Source organism: Equus asinus, chromosome 30, assembly GCF_041296235.1.
Source record: "Equus asinus isolate D_3611 breed Donkey chromosome 30, EquAss-T2T_v2, whole genome shotgun sequence".
Taxonomy (NCBI): Eukaryota; Metazoa; Chordata; class Mammalia; order Perissodactyla; family Equidae; genus Equus; species Equus asinus.
The window spans coordinates 8,451,091-8,469,091 of NC_091819.1; the positions used below are offsets into that span (position 1 = coordinate 8,451,091).

The 18,001-nt window shown below is 40.3% G+C and overlaps 1 protein-coding gene across 12 annotated transcripts in view; it reads left to right on the plus strand.

The window, feature by feature from the left end:
• The first annotated feature begins 7 nt into the window (after nucleotides 1–7).
• Nucleotides 8–18,001, plus strand: part of UCHL5 (ubiquitin C-terminal hydrolase L5) — a 42,033-nt gene continuing 24,039 nt past the window's right edge. For 2 of the 12 annotated variants that reach the window (XM_014849896.3, XM_070501612.1), the window contains exons 1-3: nucleotides 11–325; nucleotides 7,528–7,591; nucleotides 9,840–9,945. In XM_014849896.3, the coding sequence (XP_014705382.1) occupies nucleotides 250–325; nucleotides 7,528–7,591; nucleotides 9,840–9,945 (246 nt within the window). In that variant the 5' untranslated portion in view covers nucleotides 11–249. Of the gene's footprint in view, nucleotides 326–7,527; nucleotides 7,592–9,839; nucleotides 9,946–18,001 lie in introns of all 12 variants that reach the window. The other 10 variants (XM_070501617.1, XM_070501613.1, XM_070501619.1 and 7 more) reach the window with 8 other exon arrangements.

Here is an 18,001-nt window from a genome sequence, read left to right on the forward strand (position 1 = left end):
CGCCCCTTCCGAGTCGGCTACGGGTCCTGCGCAGCCCGGGAAGCCTTTCGCTGTCTCCCGGGCGGCTAGAGCGTCCTCCCGCGCTCTGTGGCGCTGCAGGTGACGGCGCCCGGAGGCTGTCGGGAAGTAGGCGGGGTGACGTGGGGTGGACGAGCTCGGCGGCGGGTTCGCCGAGATCAGTGGCCGGCGGCAGCTGGTGCGGGGGGCGGCTGGCGCGAGAGGTGGAGCGGGGCGGCGTGTGGCGGGGCCATGACGGGCAATGCTGGGGAGTGGTGCCTCATGGAAAGCGACCCCGGGGTCTTCACCGAGCTCATTAAAGGATTCGGTGAGCGCCAAGGGGCCGTCCTGGGCCGGACGGGTCACGGGAGGAGGCCCAAGCTGGGCACGGAGTGGTCCCCTGCGGCCACCGCCGACCCGGTCTGAAGGGAGGCGACTCTGGACAGCTGGAGTCGGGGAGGGAGGATGCGGGGCTCCCGCGCCTTCTTGGTCCCGGGCCGTCGCGTTTCCGCAGTGATGTTGAGGGAGAGCCACACCACGAGGGCAGGGACCGCGTCTGTCGGGTGTGCTGCCGCATCCTCGGGATTCGGCCGTCAATTACTTGCTTCATTGACTGGAGCCTCCACCCTCCCCTGACCCCGTACGCGCGTTATCCTTCCCTTCCCACCGCCGGTTCTCTGCGGAGCGCTCCCCATCCCGGGCAGGTGTGCCCAGGTGCGTGGCTCGGCCATCAGTCCTGCCGCCACCGCCAGGGTGTGCCTTCTCGAGGATGGCGTGTCTCAAGGCCACGCCGCCGGGGAACCCGAGAGTCTAGTTATTCAAAGCAGGACATCTTAAGTGCGGAATAGCCCTGCGGGTGGCCACACGCGCTGATTGCGTGGGAACCACGGGCCACTTGGCTAGTTCCGCCCCCTGCTCATTTTCAGCTTCCGGTGAAATGTGTTTTCTTGAGCTAGCGCTATGGACCAGAGGCAACATACTTGCCTCATAATTGCTTTTTGGCTGTATTCGTTGTGTTCCAGCCTAAGTAATCATCTTTCACTTTTTTATCCTTTCCTGTCCCTCTTGTTCCCAGCCTCTTCTGTGGGCAGTAATTTTTTTCTCTGTTGTATTTCCTTAAGTGTTATTAATTCTAGAGATTGTGTTAAAACTTGTCCTCGGGGTGAAAATTAATCGTTGGTATAGATACTGTTTATTGTACATAGCTGAATATTTGGAATATCATTTATCAAGCAAGTATTGTTCACCTGCTATATCTCAGGCACACTGGTAGGGTTTGAAATTTTAATGTGAATAAAGCATGACTGCTGTTCTAAAGAACTGCCAATCAAACTATAACATGGTGTATTCTGGTTATGTTATATTATAATTATTACTGTGTTAGAGTATGTGCAAAGTGTTACAGGAACACAGGTCGTGGAAGAGCATAGACAGAAGGAAAAACCTAAGTAGCAGTGATGTTAAAGTATATGGCTTAGAGAACAGCTAGCCAAGTGTCTGAAATGTAATGGAATAGATTGGAGGAGTAGTTGAATCTGAGGCTGAAGAGATAAACTGAGGCCAGATTGTATGTCATGTTGTACAATTTGGATTGCTGTGTAGTCACTGGGGATTTAACTGTCAAAGATACTTGAATGCTGAAATGAGATTTTTATGATTAAAAAAGGTTTTCTATGTGTATTGTGCAGGGTGGATTGGAATGAAGTGAGAGAAGCTGGGAGTCTGTGAGCTGGTTGGCTTGACATGAAGTAGTGGGTTAGAGAGGAGGAGGTGGATTCCATAATTTTCCTGTATTTAAATCAGCTGGACCACTGACTGACTGGATGTAGGGAAAGAGGTGAAAATGACTCTATTTCTAGCTTGAGTGGCTTGTGAAGTACAAGAGAAGAATAGATTTGATGCACGACAAGTTGGGTTCAGTTTTAGACATATGCTGTGTTTGACATGTCTGCAGATTTAGCTATAAAATTTACCTTCAAAGCCATAACTATTATGATGTATTAAAGTTAACTTTAAGAAATATTGTACTAGGCAAGTTTCTTTATTTTAAAATTAATCCTCTCCATTAACAGCTGTTGTTTCAATCTCATATGTGCAGAAAACTTGAAATTGGAAGTGATTTAAATAAAGTCATGCGTAAGAGAGTGATAGGTAAATCCACCTTCTGCACCTGCACGTATGAAAAGTGAGGCAATAGCTATTAATGGCTGGCTCCACCAGCAGAAGAACTTTGCAGGAAGTTTAGTGATGGTAGTTGTATATCATTATCAGATGCTTCAAATAAGTGTAATCCAATTATTTCCAGGTTTTTTCCTCATCCAATTTATGGATTTAAAGAACCTTTTGGAAGTTCATTCTTTCAAAAATGAAACATCTTATTGTATTATGAATGCTATTGTAAATTTATTGTAGAAGGTTCTTCATTGGAGGGGAAATTATTTGTGGGTTTAGTGAATATATAAGTACAAATTTTGTTGGACTATAACATCAGGGTAAAACAAAGTTCTGTTAAGTTAAGAAACTGATGGAGCAGAACTATACTTTTAATTGGTATAGTGCATGCATAATTCATAAATACACCGAAACAAACTGTGATAGTCTGCCAATTAAGAACAGAAGCTGTAAACTTTTGCTTCCAGCCAGGAAGGAGTAACAGGGACTGGATTTACTTTTCCTACAACAAATCAGTAATACCAGCTTTCACTTCAAGAAACTAGAAAAAGAAGAGCAAATTAAACCTAAAGTAAGGAAATAATGAAGATGAGAGTTGAAGTTAGTGAAACAGAAAAGAGAAAAATAGTGAAGAAAATCAATGAAGCCAAAGCTGGTTTCTCAAAGACCAATAAAATGGATAAGCCTCTAGCCAGGCTGATAAAAAAAGAAGAGACACAAAAGACCACTATCAGGAATAAGAGAGACAATATCACTATAGATTTGACAGATATTCAAAGGATAATAAGGGAATAGGCTAAACATCTTTGTGCCAATAAATTTGATGACTTAGATGAAACGTACAACTTCCTTTGAAGATTCAAATTACCAAAGCTCAGTTAAGAAGAAATATAGATAACAAGGATAGCCTTAGATTTATTAAATTTTAATTTTAATTTAAAGTCTTCTCACAAAGAAAACTCTAGCCAAAGTGGCTTCACTGGTAAATTCTATCAGATATTTAAGAAATTAATACCAGTTCTACACAAACTTTTCCAAAAAAATTGGAGAGGAAAGATTACTTCCCACACATTCTATGAGAGCCAGCGTTATCCTAACACCCAAACCAGATGAAGACCTTACAAGAAAAGGAACTACAGACCTCTATCTGTCATCAAAATAGATGCAAAAATTCTAACCAAAATTTTAGCAAATCAAGTCCAATAATATGTTAAATGGACAATATATCATGATTGAGTCGGGTTTAATCTGGGAATTCAGGATTGGTTCAGCATTTGAGATTCAGTGTAATTCACCGTATTAACAAAAAAACCATTAAACAAGAAAAACCATACGATTATCCCAGTAGTTACAAAAAGCACTTGACGAAATCCAGCGTCTGTTAAAAATTATGAAGTGTTAGATTTTACTCTGCTTGCCAGCTAAGAAGTTAGCCTGTGTTATAGATGCTGGTGGACAACTTTTATGTTAGAGATAAAGGACTGTATTACTCACGGCACCATAGGCAGCAAGAGATTCATGTTTGCATTGGTTCCCTTGTCCTCTGAGTCCATGGGAGTGGAGGTGGACCCAGGTGGATGCTGCATACATGAGTCTGTGTCAAAGCTGAGGAATTCTGAACTTACGGAACTCCCAGTTTTATACAGAGATTGCTAGCAAACCTCAATCTTTGGCTCTAAGTCTTCCCTCTACCCCAGAGGGAGACACCATCTCTTATCTTTCAAGTCTGTTTACTATACTAACATCCTAGAAGAGACAGTCCAGAGCAAATCTGCTAGTTCCTCTCAGAAGATAAGCAGAAACAGGAGAAATTCATTGAAAATTATCTTCTGATAAAAAATCCATCCTTTCCACAAAAATATGCCTTTTCCTCAGCTATTCTAATTAATCTGACCTGACCCACAGGGCTGGTACCAAATCTGTCTAATTTATCTCTTGTCGTGTTGACATTACAAAGCCAGGTGGCTTTCTCCTTAGGTTTTTGTGTTGACCTTTCTTGGCTTAAGGCATTAACCCAGGTACAGCAGGGTGTGAGTGATTGCTCGGACTCCACCTTGGCCTGCAAGGGGGAAGTCTTGCAGAATTCCGACATCCACAACAACTCTGGCCCATGAGTTGAGGCAGCTCTGAGTGACTGTTGGGGCCAATGTGGTGTTTCTTTAACATGAAGATCTGTTGTGATTGCTCCTAAGGTGCCTGTCACCTTGTTGAGAGGCAAATTAATGCCTGGCTTTCACACAAGAAATAAAAGTATAGTTATGATGGTGCACATGGCACCCCCAGAAGCAAGTGTTGCTTATAATTGCTGGGGCCCCCAAAATGAGACTCATTAGGGGTACTCATTAGGGGTACAAGTTAACAGTGCCTCCAACTTAGGGCTCTCTGTTCATTTCAAATAATTGAGTCTAGTCCTTGTATTTGGAGAGATTGCCTAAGGGCTGAGAACCCAGTTTTTCCTGTATGGTCACATCACCAGCTAAATGTCATTTGCCCATGCCATGGAATGACTGAGAATGGGGTTGGGGAAGATATCTGGGGCCATTTTGTGGGAAATGCAGAAGCTGGGGCCATGCCTGTTGCTACTTCTGGTAGATTTGTTGGCAAGGTTAGGGAAATGACAATCGAATTGTCATCAGAACTGTTGGAAGATAGCATACCTAGCGAACAATGAAATTTAAGGCACTGCCAACAGTTTGAGAGAGCCCCACCAGGATATTTTTCTTGAGGAGAAAGACTTTAGGTAGATTATTTAAAAAATTATTTTTGAAATAAGTTTTTGAAGAGAACTATCTTATACAGCCACCAGTAATCATAATACAAATGTGTTAGTCATTACGTAAATATTTCAAAACACATCTTAATTTTAGGACTCCCTTTCACTTTGGAACAGTGTTCTGGTTGGGATAACAAATTATATGGTCATCCTACGTAAGACCCAGTTCAACCAGCCATGACAGTTTTTCTCATCAGCAAAGATAGTAGTGATCTCTTCTATCTCAACTTGCAGAAGGCTTTCCCATGTACCTTTCATATGCAAATTATGATGCTGCAGTGTCTGTGAGTTGTATGTGTGCTTGTTTTCTACTAGATTGTGAAGTTAAGTATTATGACAATAGTGTATTATTTTCTGACCTTGCCAGAGCCTAGTATTATGCTTGGCACATAAAGGTATTTGTTAAATACTGACATTTCGTAACTTTTTAAAGCCTCCTCCCACCCAGCTTTTTGCTTAATATGTACTGGGGGGGTCTGCATTAAGTGATTCTTTGTGTTTAGTGTTTGATAACTTGGACATCACAAGAACTGTGTGGATTGGATGAAGCGGGTTTTATACGTGAGGAAAGTCAGGCTCAGAGACATTATGTTCTTGCTCAAGGTTAAGAACTTGAAGGCAATGCTGGGAGTAGAACCCAGGTCTCTTGACTCATTGCTGATTTGTCTTTCCATTATACCATGCATTATTTGAAATTTAACGTACATAAGGGGATTATTAGATATTGATGTAGCTAAGGAGATAGATGCTAACAGTTGAGTACTATGGTTTCCTTACACTAAGAGATGTGTATGTGTTAAACTTAAGGTTATTTAAGTGGTGTCACCTCTTGAAATTCCACCTGTGCAAAAGATTTTGGGGCACTTTTATTCAGTGGGTTTTTGTTGTTGTTTTGTTATGTACAATGTTTTGTTTGTTTCTTTTTTTAAAGATTTTATTTTTCCTTTTTCTCCCCAAAGCCCCCTGGTACATAGTTGTATATTCTAGTTGTGAGTCCTTCCAGCTGTGGCGTGTGGGACGCCTCCCCAGCATGGCTCGATGAACGGTGCCATGTCCGCGCCCAGGATTTGAACTGGGAAAACCCTGGGCCGTCGAAGCGGAGCGTGCGAACTTAACCACTCAGCCAGGGGGCCGGCCCCTGTACAATGTTTTCATATTTGGCCTTTTTACAGTTGATTTCCCAATAGCAGTAACCAGTGTTAACAATTGCATTAGTGTCCTTTCATGCCCTTTTCGACACTCACATAAATATAGGTTCACATGTGTAAGGTTTTTTTCCTCACCTTACTAAATGTGAATGTCTAGCAAGCTGTTGAGTCATGTAGTGGTGTGAATGCCCAAAGTTACGTAGTTGGTTGACCCAACTTTTTTTTTAAACCATTGATTTATGCAGGTAGTCTAAAGCTTCTGTAGATCTCACTTGAAAATCTGGAATATTAGAAAGTGCCCAGACTTTGGAACCAGATGTGGGTTTTAAGTAGCTTTTTGACATACACTAGCTGTAGTGAATTTAGGCAAGGACTTAACATCTCTAAACCTCTTCCATATAACACTTGTCTGCCGGCATTAGAGAAAATGCGTTTAAAGCACATTACTTATAGAAGGCACTGGTAAATATGGCTGTTTTGTGTGTTGTGATAATCCTACTGGCTAACATTCAGTGAACCTTTAGAGTGTGCCACACACTGTGTTAAATGTATCTCATGTAAAAAATTATCTCATTATTCCTCATAACAGCTCTGTGAGTGTGAAGAGCAGAGAGGTTAAATTAAATGGTCACGTAGCTAGTAAGTGGAGGAGCCAGGATGCAAACCCTGGGAGTTTGGAGGCTAAGCTCTTAACCAGTACACCATTGCTATGATACATCCTAGTAGCGGACAGTTTCTCACCCTCAGCGCTGTTAACATTTGGGGCCAGATAATTCTTTGTTGTCAGGGGCTGTCCTGGGCAGTGTAGGATATTTAGCATCTCTGGCCTCTACCCACTAGATGCCAAGACCCTCCCCCGCAGGTGACAACAGTGACAGTATAAATGTCTCCAGACATTGTGAAATGTTCCTTGAGGGGCAAAACCTCACCCTAGAGGAAGAGCATGTTTAGGGGCCTCTAAGGTAGTTGAAAATAAAATTCTAAAAACAGAAAATACAGAATTGTAATTTTAAAAAAGGGTCAGTACTAAATATGTGATATGAAAGTCAGTGTTAAGTGGTAGTTATTACCACTTAAAAAAAAAAGTGTACAGTCAGCAAAAAAGAGGGCCCAGGACAGAGCTGGGGAAACTCAGCAGTTGAGTGACAAGAGTGGCTGAAGAGCCAGAGGTTGAGAGAACTGAGAAGGAATAGTCACGGGGTGGTGCCTCTGTGGAAATAAACTCTTGGAACTTTTTAAATTATAAAACTAATCTACTCCCATTGTAACTTAGGAAATAGTAAAGGAAGTGGTAGGATTTGGCTGTGAACTATCAATTTTACCATTTTAATGTGCCATGTCTTATTACCCCAATTGTGCATTTCTTTTAACTAATATTTTATTTAATGGTAAAAAATGAGTTATTTGGTTTTCTAAAGGAAGAATTTCTTATTTCAGGTTGCCGAGGAGCTCAAGTAGAAGAAATATGGAGTTTAGAACCTGAGAATTTTGAAAAATTAAAGTAAGTATAACTTCAATTGTGTTAAAAATAATGTCTGTATCTAAGCAAACTTTTGTGTTTATATTACTTGGGTTACCCTGGGCTAAGTATTATCTCCTTTAAGTCTTTTTTTCAATCCTGTGAGGCGGGTATTATTATTCTCATTTTATAACCAAGAACCTGAGGCTCATAGCTAGGTGACCTGTAAGGGATTAAAAACTAAGTCTCTGTATGGGGCCGGTCCTGTGGCCGAGTGGTTAAGTTCGCGGCCTCCGCTTTGGTGGCCCAGGGTTTTGCCTGTTCGAATCCTGGGCGCGGACACAGCACCACTCATCAGGACATGCTGAGGTGGCGTCCCATGTGCCACAACTAGAAGGACCCACAACTAAAAATATACACAACTATGTACTGGGGGGATTTGGGGAGAAAAAGCAGGAAAAAAAAAATTGGCAACAGTTGTTAGCTCAGATGCCAATCTTAAAAAACAAAACCAAACAAAACAACTAAGTCTCTGTAGTTCCATATCAACAAAGTACTGATTGGTTGGTTTTTTACAACATTGACTTATAGTTCGATAGAGTTAAAACATGGGATGCATTTTAATATAAAAAACATGAATAATAGGTCAGTCTACAAAAGCATATTTAGAAGATAACGTATATTAATAGTACTTCAGAACTTGTCTAGTTATGATCACATTGCTTCTTGGGGAGGTTACAGTTCAGATTCCAAATGCAGATGCCAGGAAGTGCCTTCCTCTTCCCCCCATCCTTCTGACCAGAATCCTCTCTCTGGGCCTCTCCATACCCCTAAGCTGCATGCCCTCAGGTGTTGATCCTGTGTTGCAAATGGAGGGCTAGGGGGGTTTTCACTGGTGGGAGAGTTCCTGGACTCTTGCAATGGGGACAAGGAGTAGGCTTTTATTTTTTTTATTTTTTATTTTTTTGAGGAGGATTAGCCCTGAGCTAACTACTGCCAATCCTTCTCTTTTTGCTGAGGAAGACTGGCCCTGAGTTAACATCTGTGGCCATCTTTCTCTACTTTATATGTGGGACACCTGCCACGGCATGGCTTTTTGCCATGCAGTGCCATGTCCACACCCGGGATCCGAACCCGCGAACCCCGGGCCGCCAAGAAGTGGAACGTGCAAACTTAACTGCTGCGCCACCGGGCCAGCCCGGGAGTAGGCTTTTAAAAGGGAAAATGGAGATTTAGACAGCATAAAAAAAAAAAGGGAAAATGGAGATCATAGGGATATGGCTACTGTTTTTAATAGTAAGAAGGAGATAGTTTGCTTCCCCCTGCTTCCCCCTTGCCCACAAAAAGAGCAGTCACTTTAGATGGAATAAGAGATCACTTCTGGCCGAATGATCAGGGAAGGTTAATTAAAGATGCGTCATTTGAACTGTCTTTAAAGGATAGGACTTTTGTTGCTTGGAAGGCAGTTGTGAAAGGTGGACTGGAGAGAATCCTGAGGTGGTGATTTAATGTTTTGTGGGCAACAATAGTTCCTGGAGCAAAGTGGATGACTTTGTGATGCATGAGGTGACAGCATCCGTTCATACTGTAGTTTGATGATTGTTCATGAATCCAATAATTATATGAAGGTGACTTCCTGTATTTCATAACATGTATGCTGTCAACCATTTATCTGTGAACATCCCACATGCACTTTATTCATATGTATTGGAATTCCATTTAGGGTTAACAGCTTCTACTTTTATGTTCTTATTTTCTATTTTTAAGTGAGATGATATAGGGTAGAAATGAATAATCTACAGACTTGAGAATAAATTTTTCATTGTAATTCTGTTTTCCCTGTTGTAGTTTTAAGTTTTATTAGCCTCATCTTAGGCAACATTCAGTGACTATGAATAGCAATAGAAACTTTAAAAAATTTCCCTGGGTCAGCCCTGTGGCCAAGTGGTTAAAGTTCCACACCCTCCACTTAGGCGGCCCGGGTTCACGGGTTGAGATTCTGGGTGTGGACCTACTCCACTCATCAGCCATGCTATGGTGGCATCTCACATACAAAATAGAGGAAAATTGTCACAGATGTTAGCTCAAGGCTAATCTTCCTCAAGCAAAAGAAAGAGGAGGATTGGCAACGGATGTTAGCTAAGGGCAAATCTTCCTCACCAAAAAGAAAATTTCTCATTTACTTCATTTGCATTATATTTGTTAAATAGCTGACTAAAATTTAATATACTGACAATGTGTTATACAAGCAGCAAGGTTTGGTGTCACTAATTTGTATTTTATTTTGTAGGCCAGTTCATGGGTTAATTTTTCTTTTCAAGTGGCAGCCAGGAGAAGAACCAGCAGGCTCTGTGGTTCAGGACTCCAGACTTGACACGATATTTTTTGCCAAGCAGGTATGGTTTTTGGATATTTGAAAGTCTTGAGAGCAATGCTTTTTATAAGCAGGACTCTGCTCCGCCTGTGTGTCTCTAGTGTCACAGTCCTCAAACTTTTTTGTCTTAGGAGCCCTTTACATCTTAAAAATTATTGCGATTCCCCAAAGAGCTTTTGTTTATGTGGATTATATTTATCAATGTTTATCATATTAGCCGTTAAAACTGAGACATTTAAAAATGTTTATTTATTGATTTAAAAATAAATGTAAGTTTATTAGAAGTTAATATAAAATATTTTTTAATGGAAAACAGTTATATTTACCAAAACAAAATAAAATAGAAGAGCGCGTTGTTTACATTTTTGCAGTCTAATGTCTGGCTTAATAGCACACAGCCTGATTCTCCTGTCACGGCTTTATTCAGTCTGTTGCAGTGTTTTTATTTTGTTTCGTTTTGTTCTTGGTTGAACTACATGAAGGAAATTGTCTCACACATGTTTGTAGTTGCAAAGAGAGGAGTATTTTAATAGCTTTTTCAGAGAATTATGGATACTCTCTGATATTATATCAAAACTCCAAAAAGGTTGCTTAGTTGCAGGTTAGTTGCAGTGTGAAATTTGAAACCACGTCAGTGAACTTTGTTATATTAAAATCCTTTGGTTTGTCTTGCTCTTCGAATAATCTTTTGCTCATGAGGATCGGGTAATATCGTGCATTGGTTATTTTGAAAATTCGCTAACTTAAGCAGGTCTTCTAACTGTTGACTTGTTTGATTATATACGTTATCAACAAGTCACGTTTGTTAATATCACCATCGGTGTCATCAGAAAAGTCATTTTCATGAAACTATTAAACTCACAGCGGTGGATCTAAGTCTTACAAAGTTCGAGTTTTCACTTGAAAGTTCACATTTTATCCAGAACAGCAAATGCTATATCGTGTTTTCCTTGAAGTGACACTGATTTCTCTCAATTTCAAGAAAATATCTGCCAAATACACTGTCTGAACAGTGTGTTTGTCTGCCATTTGTTCTTCCGAGTGAAAAGGATGTCCCTAGAAAACAGCGGCTGACCTAGCCCACACCTCCAACGATCGCACCAGTGCCTTTCCTCGAAATGGCTAGCGTGTGTTGGTGCAGCAGAAATGCCTTATTTGTACAACCCATTTCATTCAACAGACTCTTAAAGACTTGGACTCTGGGGTTGAAATTTAATAAAAATAACCGTTACTGCTTCATCAAAGACATTCTTCAGTAAAACTGACCTTTTCGTTTTGTTGTTTCTTTAACTGTGTCTGTGTGTCAGTGAAACAGTTTAATACTACTGCCTAGATTCATGCTGAAATACTTCACCCACCGCTGCTATTGTACTGTCAGTGCAAGTGTGAAAGCAGGGAATAAGGCCAGAACTGTCTTGAAATTATTATGGAAACAATTTTGAGCTCACAAACCCCTTGAAAAGAGTCTTAGGAATTCCCAGAGGTCCATGGACCACACTTTGAGAACTGCTGTTCTAGCGTGTACAGTGAAACGTTTAACTGACCTTATTAGGTGCCTCCCCATGTCTGGTCTGTTGTTTGGAAAAGCTGAAAGACAGAATGATAAAAGAGGTTTGATTCATGTTTAAAATCTAAGCTAAATATGCTTTATTTGTTTGAAAATTGCAGTTATTTCTGAGACTCAAAAAATTGCTTAGGATAATCTGTTTGACCTTTAGAAAGGTAGAAAAATAAAAGTGCTGATTCTCATTGCTGCCGTTGAAATGAAGCCTTTGCTGTTCCACTTAGTAACTTGTTCCCTTTTTCTCTTATTATTTTACTTCTTTCCATTTTCCACCAACTTTTGAAAATTGAGTGTTTTTAGAGAAATTAGAAAATTCTTGCTTTTTTACTTTAGGGGTTAGGAAAACATTGTTTTATCATTGTGTAAAGTGTCAGGCTTTTTTTTCTGATAGCAGAACTTTAATTACGGAAATAGAGAGTGATGGCGATGGATATCCTTGTAATCCCCCCCATCTCTACTAACCACTCTGACCAGTGTGACTCATTCATTTAATCAGCAAGTGGTCATTGAGCACCCACTTTATGCTAGGCATTGTTTTAGGCACTCAGGATATAAAGATGAATAAGACACTGTGTCTCTTCTTATTAAGAACAACTATAATGATAGCAATACCAACATAGCCAACGTTTGCCTTTCTTGTTGTGTGTCAGATATTGTGTTAGATATATTATTTATTTAATTCTTGCAACAACCCTATGAGGATGTTATCTTCACTTCACAGATGAAGAAATTGAGGCCTGGAAAAATTAACTTATTTGCCTGAGGTCACACAACTAGCACGTGGTAAATCCAGAATTTAAACCCAAGTGTAAAACCCAGGTTTGCAATTCCGCATGCCTTACTACCTCCCACATTTTCTGTTCGTTCTCTGACAACGTTCTTATAAGTTTTTTAATGAAAGTTGGATTATTATACAAAATATTTTGCATCTTTTTTCTCTTAATGGTAAAAGTTTGACTTTGTCCTATTTCAGTACACATACCAGTGTTAGCTGACATTTATTGAAGGCTTGTTAGGTACTTTTGTATATATTATTTTTCATTATTAATTTCTTTGTAGTAACTCATTCTCATAGCAACCGTGTGTCATTTTACAGTTTCCTCATCGTTTCACAGATGAGGAAACTGAGTCCCAGAGAGGTTAAGAAACTTGCCCAAGTTATGCAACTAGTCAGTGGCAGAGCTGGGGTAGCTCTGAAATGCATACTCCTCATCACATCAGAATACTCCCTCTTTTAAAAGTACTCCTGGTCTAAATGGCCTATAATTTATCTAACTAATCTCTTAATGCTCAACATTTTGAGTTTCTAATTATTTCTCTAACACAGATAATCCATTTATATATTGTAATATTTGTGTACTTATGTATCATTGCAATACAATAATTATAATTTTAAAACCACAGTTTGTGATTTTCAAGATCTAGGTAGTAGAGAAAAAGTAGGGAACAGATAGTTTTAAAAGTCTTTCAGGTGATTTTTCTCCATCTAAAGAAAGTTTCTGTTATTTTTTAAGGTGTATAAGAATATATGCTTATAACTATTTAAGCATTATAATTGTATGATGCAGAAAATAAAAATTCTTTTTAATGTCTACTCCAGAGATAACCGCTGAAAACAATTTATATTCTTCCAGATCTTTTCCATGTATGTGTATGCGTGTTTATATTTCTTGCACACTAAATTGTAAATCCGAGAGTCAGGGATTTTGTTTTCGTGTACAGTCCTTGGCACATGGTAGATATCCAACAGATGTAGACTGCACTCTTCATCTCTAAGATTGTTACAATTAAAGAACACTAGAGTTCACTAGGACGCTGATGATGTCTGATGTGTAGAGGCCTGGATATTTTTAAGGTGTAAGAAAGTATTCTATAAAGAAAAGAACTGATCCTAGAGTATGAATTTGTAGTTTCTGGAGTCCCTTGATATTTTTCTAGTTCCATATTACATTTTCATTTCACTGTAATTAAATATTTTGTTTGTATTATATTATTCCTGCTGTGTTTATTAATATGTCAGATTAGTGATTTCCCAATAATATCATTTTTTTCCTACTATATTATGGCAACAGTTCTTATTAAACTGACAGATCAGGAATTCTCCAGCAATATCTATCAGTCTTTTTAGTGTATGCCTCCTATGAGCCTGTGCTAGAAACTTTGTAGTATATATTACATAAACATATAATCTTTGGTTCTAGGCTTCAAGAGCTTATAGTAATGGTTTCCAATCCAGGGTCTCTGGACTCTTAGGAGTATTTTCAGAAATTTAAAAAAGTAGATTAAAATCATATTTATTTGTGGGGCTGGCCCCGTGGCCGAGTGGTTAAGTTTGCACGCTCTGCTGTAGGCGGCTCAGTGTTTCCTCAGTTCGAATCCTGGGTGCTGACATGGCACTGCTCATCAAGCCACGCTGAGGCGATGTCCCACATGCCACAACTAGAAGGACCTACAACTGAGAATATACAACTATGTACCGGGGGGCTTTGGGGAGAAAAAGGAAAAAAATAAAATCTTAAAAAAAAAATCATATTTATTTGTGATAAAGTTCTACGGGTTAACTAAGTGTATAGTTTTGGTATTTATGGATGGAACTGCATCAGTTTAGGGTGGTAAAACTGGCTGTCTAACGCTAATCATTTGCTGTGATTGGAGGGTGTGTGTGTGTGTGTGTGTGTGTGTGTGTGTGTGTGTGGATTGTTGGTTAATAAAATATCGAGAAAAGACACTGTCATTACAGTAATTACAATTCATGTATAAGGATCCAAGAATGACATTTTGGTAATGCTTCTCTACAAAACATTGTCGTCTTGTTACCCTTTTACTGATGAGAAAGCTGAGGTCTGATTTGCTTAAGATCCTGCTGCAGTGTGCTGGGTTTGTCTGACTCCATCTGTTCAGTCTTTCAGGGAGGAATGATTGAGTGCCTACAGTGTGGCAGAGACTGTGCTAGGTGCTTGGGAAATGATGAACAGCCGTGATCCCTGCCCTCAGGGTGCTTGGAGTTATTGGAGGAGATTGGTATTAATCACTGAAATGCAGTTTACAGTGGCAATCAGTACTGCATGGAGTGAAAGGAGAACTATATTACAAAGTTTGAGAACAACCTGTAAGACTACCCTCACTTTGAACACCAGCTACAGAGTTTAGGGTCCCCAAAACCATCCTCATTTCTGACAGTCGCAAGTTTGGGGGATCCTTAAGACCACCTTTAGGTTCTGAAATTTGCTAGAAGGACTCATAGCCCTCTCCAAAAACTGTTATATTACAGTTAGAGTTTATTGCAGTGAAAAGATACAGATTAAATTTAGCCAAGGGAAGAGATGCCTGGGGAAAGTTCCAAGCACAGAGCTTCCAGTTGTCTTCTCCCAGTATAGAGTCACAGATGGCGCTAACGTTCCTGGCAGTGATGTGTGACAGTATTTCCAGGGAATCTCAGCTGATTCTTGGCATCCTGAGTGTTTATTGGGCCTCACTCACATAGACCTGGTTGACCACCCATGTAGCTGACTGAGGTCAACTCTGCAGGTTGGGCTGATACTGTTAACCCAAAACCCCACCCTAAGTCACAGTGTTAGACTGTCTGTGTGGCCCAAAGCCCCCAGGTAAACAAAGACGCTCTTACAAGGCATGGCTTTTCAAGAGCTTAGAGACCTTCTCCCAGGGGCGGAGGGCAAAGGCCGGGTCTCTCTCTGGACGAGATTAAATTGTTTACTGCACACATAAAAATGGGACTTGACCTCTTCAGGGAGAACTTAGAAAACTTCTCCAAGTGACAATTCAGCTGAAATCGAAAGGTTAAGTAGGTATTAATTGGGGGAAAGAGGTTGAGGATCATCCTAGATTAATACAGCTTTATAGCAAAAGGGAGTAAGACTAGTAAAATGTACTAAAAGAAGGTCAGTGTAACTGGAGTGTAGAGCGCAAGGAGGAGATGGCACGAGCTATGAAGCTGTACAGACAGTGTGTTAGTCAGGATTAGGTGCGGTTAGGTGCAGAGCAGCAGTGGTTTACAAGAAATAGAAGTGTTTCTCTTTCACATCCAAGAACTGGCAAGATTGCAGGCTCTTTTGTTCCTTTTGGTGTGGATTCTATTCTAAAGATTACTTCATGGTCCAAGATGATTGTTGGAGTTTCAGCCATTTTATCTCAATTCCACGCTCCAGACAGCAGGAAGGGGACAACACACTCGTCTCCCTTTATGGATATTTTCTAGAATTTGCCAGCGTCACATGCTTACTTCTCTTTGGCCAGAACTCAGCCCTGGCTGTACTTAGCAGCAAAGGAGAGTAGGAAAGTTGTCTTTGTTCCAGGTGGCCATGGACCCAGATAAATTTGGGTTCTCTTTCATATGGAAGAAGGAGAAGATGGATATTAGAGAACAACTATTAGCCTTCTACCGTAGATGCAGCCAGAGGTCAGATCCTGCAGGGCATTTTAGGCCGTGGTTGAGACTTGGTCCAAATCATAAGAGTGATAGAAGGTTATTGAAGTGTTTTAAGAAGGGGAACACGATCAGATTTTCCTTTAGAAGAGACTGCCTTGGCTGCCGTGTAGGGAATGCATTTGAGGAGGAGGGAGTGGTGTAGGATATAAGACCAGATATCACATGGGGGCTTTTGCACAAGTCCATGCAAGGGTGGATGAAAGACTCGTAGTAGAGATAGATGTGAACAGATGTGAACAGTACTTGGGAGATAAACCTTTGATGTGCAATGGATTGGATGTGGGGATGGAGGAGGAAGACATGTCAATCAATGATGACATCTTTTTCTTTTTTTCTTTTTTTCCTTCTTAAAAAAATCATCTTCAGGTACTCAGAATGGAATTATGATAGTCCTTGATTGATGACATGCTAATGGCCTCCTTTTACTTATTTATTTATTTATTTGGTTATTTTCAGTAATATAGTAAGTACCTAAGAACTCACCACCCAAATAAACTTCACCTAACTGTTATTTCCTTCTCTCCCACCCATTGTCCAACATAACTCATCCTCCCTCCCTCCATCCAGTGTGACCCTGACGTCGAATTCTGTATCATTTCCTTGCTTTCCTTTTTGTGTATTTTTTGTAATCCTAAAAAGGGGTGTGTGTATATAAAATTTTAACTTGATGAAATGTATCATGCTCTGTGTAATTTTGGGGGGCATAACTTTGACTTAATGTTATAGTGTTCAAAATTCACGCGTAAGTAGTTCCTCAGAGCAGTCCGCTTACTTTGCATGCTGTGTAATATCAATTGCGTGAACACGCTATGGTTTGTTGACTTACTTTCTGTAGGCTGGCGTTTGGGTTTTCCACCAGTTACTGTGGTTGTGTGACTAAGCATTTTTGTACATGTCTCCTGTTATACATGTGCAAATTTCTCCTGTTATACCCAGAAGTAGAACAACTGCTTCATCTGATGCATAAATGTGCAGCTTTAGGAGGAACTATCAAATGTTTTCTGAAGTAGATGTTCCAGTTTACACTCCCACTAACTATATCTGAGTTACTATGTAGCTGCACACTCCAAATGTGGTATTGTTAGGCCTTTTTAATTGTTGCCAGCCAAGGGCTGGCCCAGTGACGCAGCAGTTAAGTGTGCACGTTCTGCTTCTTGGCGGCCCAGGGTTCGCCGGTTCGGATCCTGGGTGTGGACATGGCACCGCTTGGCACGCCATGCTGTGGTAGGCGTCCCACATATAAAGTAGAGGAAGATGGGCACGGATGTTAGCTCAGGGCCAGCCTTCCTCAGCAAAAAGAGGAGGATTGGCAGATGTTAGCTCAGGGCTAATCTTCCTCAAAAAAAATTTTTTTTGCCAGCCAGCTCACTCTGAAATGCTGCTTCATTCTGGTCTTGGTTTACATCTCCCGGGTCACTAATCATGATGAAAGGGTCTTCGTGTGCTTAATGGCCATATGTGTTTCTTCTGGGAAATTCCTGTTTTAAGTTATTTTTCTATGGGGTTAATTGTGCCCTTCTTTTTGATTTGTGGGAGTTGTTTATCTATTCTTGATACTACTTCTCCAAGTTTACACCTTGTTGTTTTACCTTTTCTGGGTGTCTTTTGTTGAGTACAATTTTGTATTTTACAACCAATGCTTTTTGAATCTTGTTAAAGAAATTATCTGTCTGAAGTTGTAAAAGATACTTACCTATGTATTTAAATTTTAATTTTTGAGATCTGTGTCCATAATGCATTGTATATCATGGGAAATAGGGGTTCAGTTTTATCTTTTTCCATATAGATCACCATTTGTTTCTAGCCTCATTTCTCGAACATTCGTTGTTTGCCTTATTTATCTGACGTGTTGCCTCTGTTGTACACCGAAGTTCCATATGCGTGTGTGCGCGCGCGCGTGTGTGTTTTCTGGAATGTACTCTGTTCCACTGATCAATATGTCTCTGTGCCAATGCCACACTATCTTAATTCCTTTACTTCTTCATAAATTCTGATGTCTAATAGGTCATGTCTCCCCTCCCTGCTCTTTTTCAGAAATATCCTTGCTATTCTTGGCCCTGTGTTCAT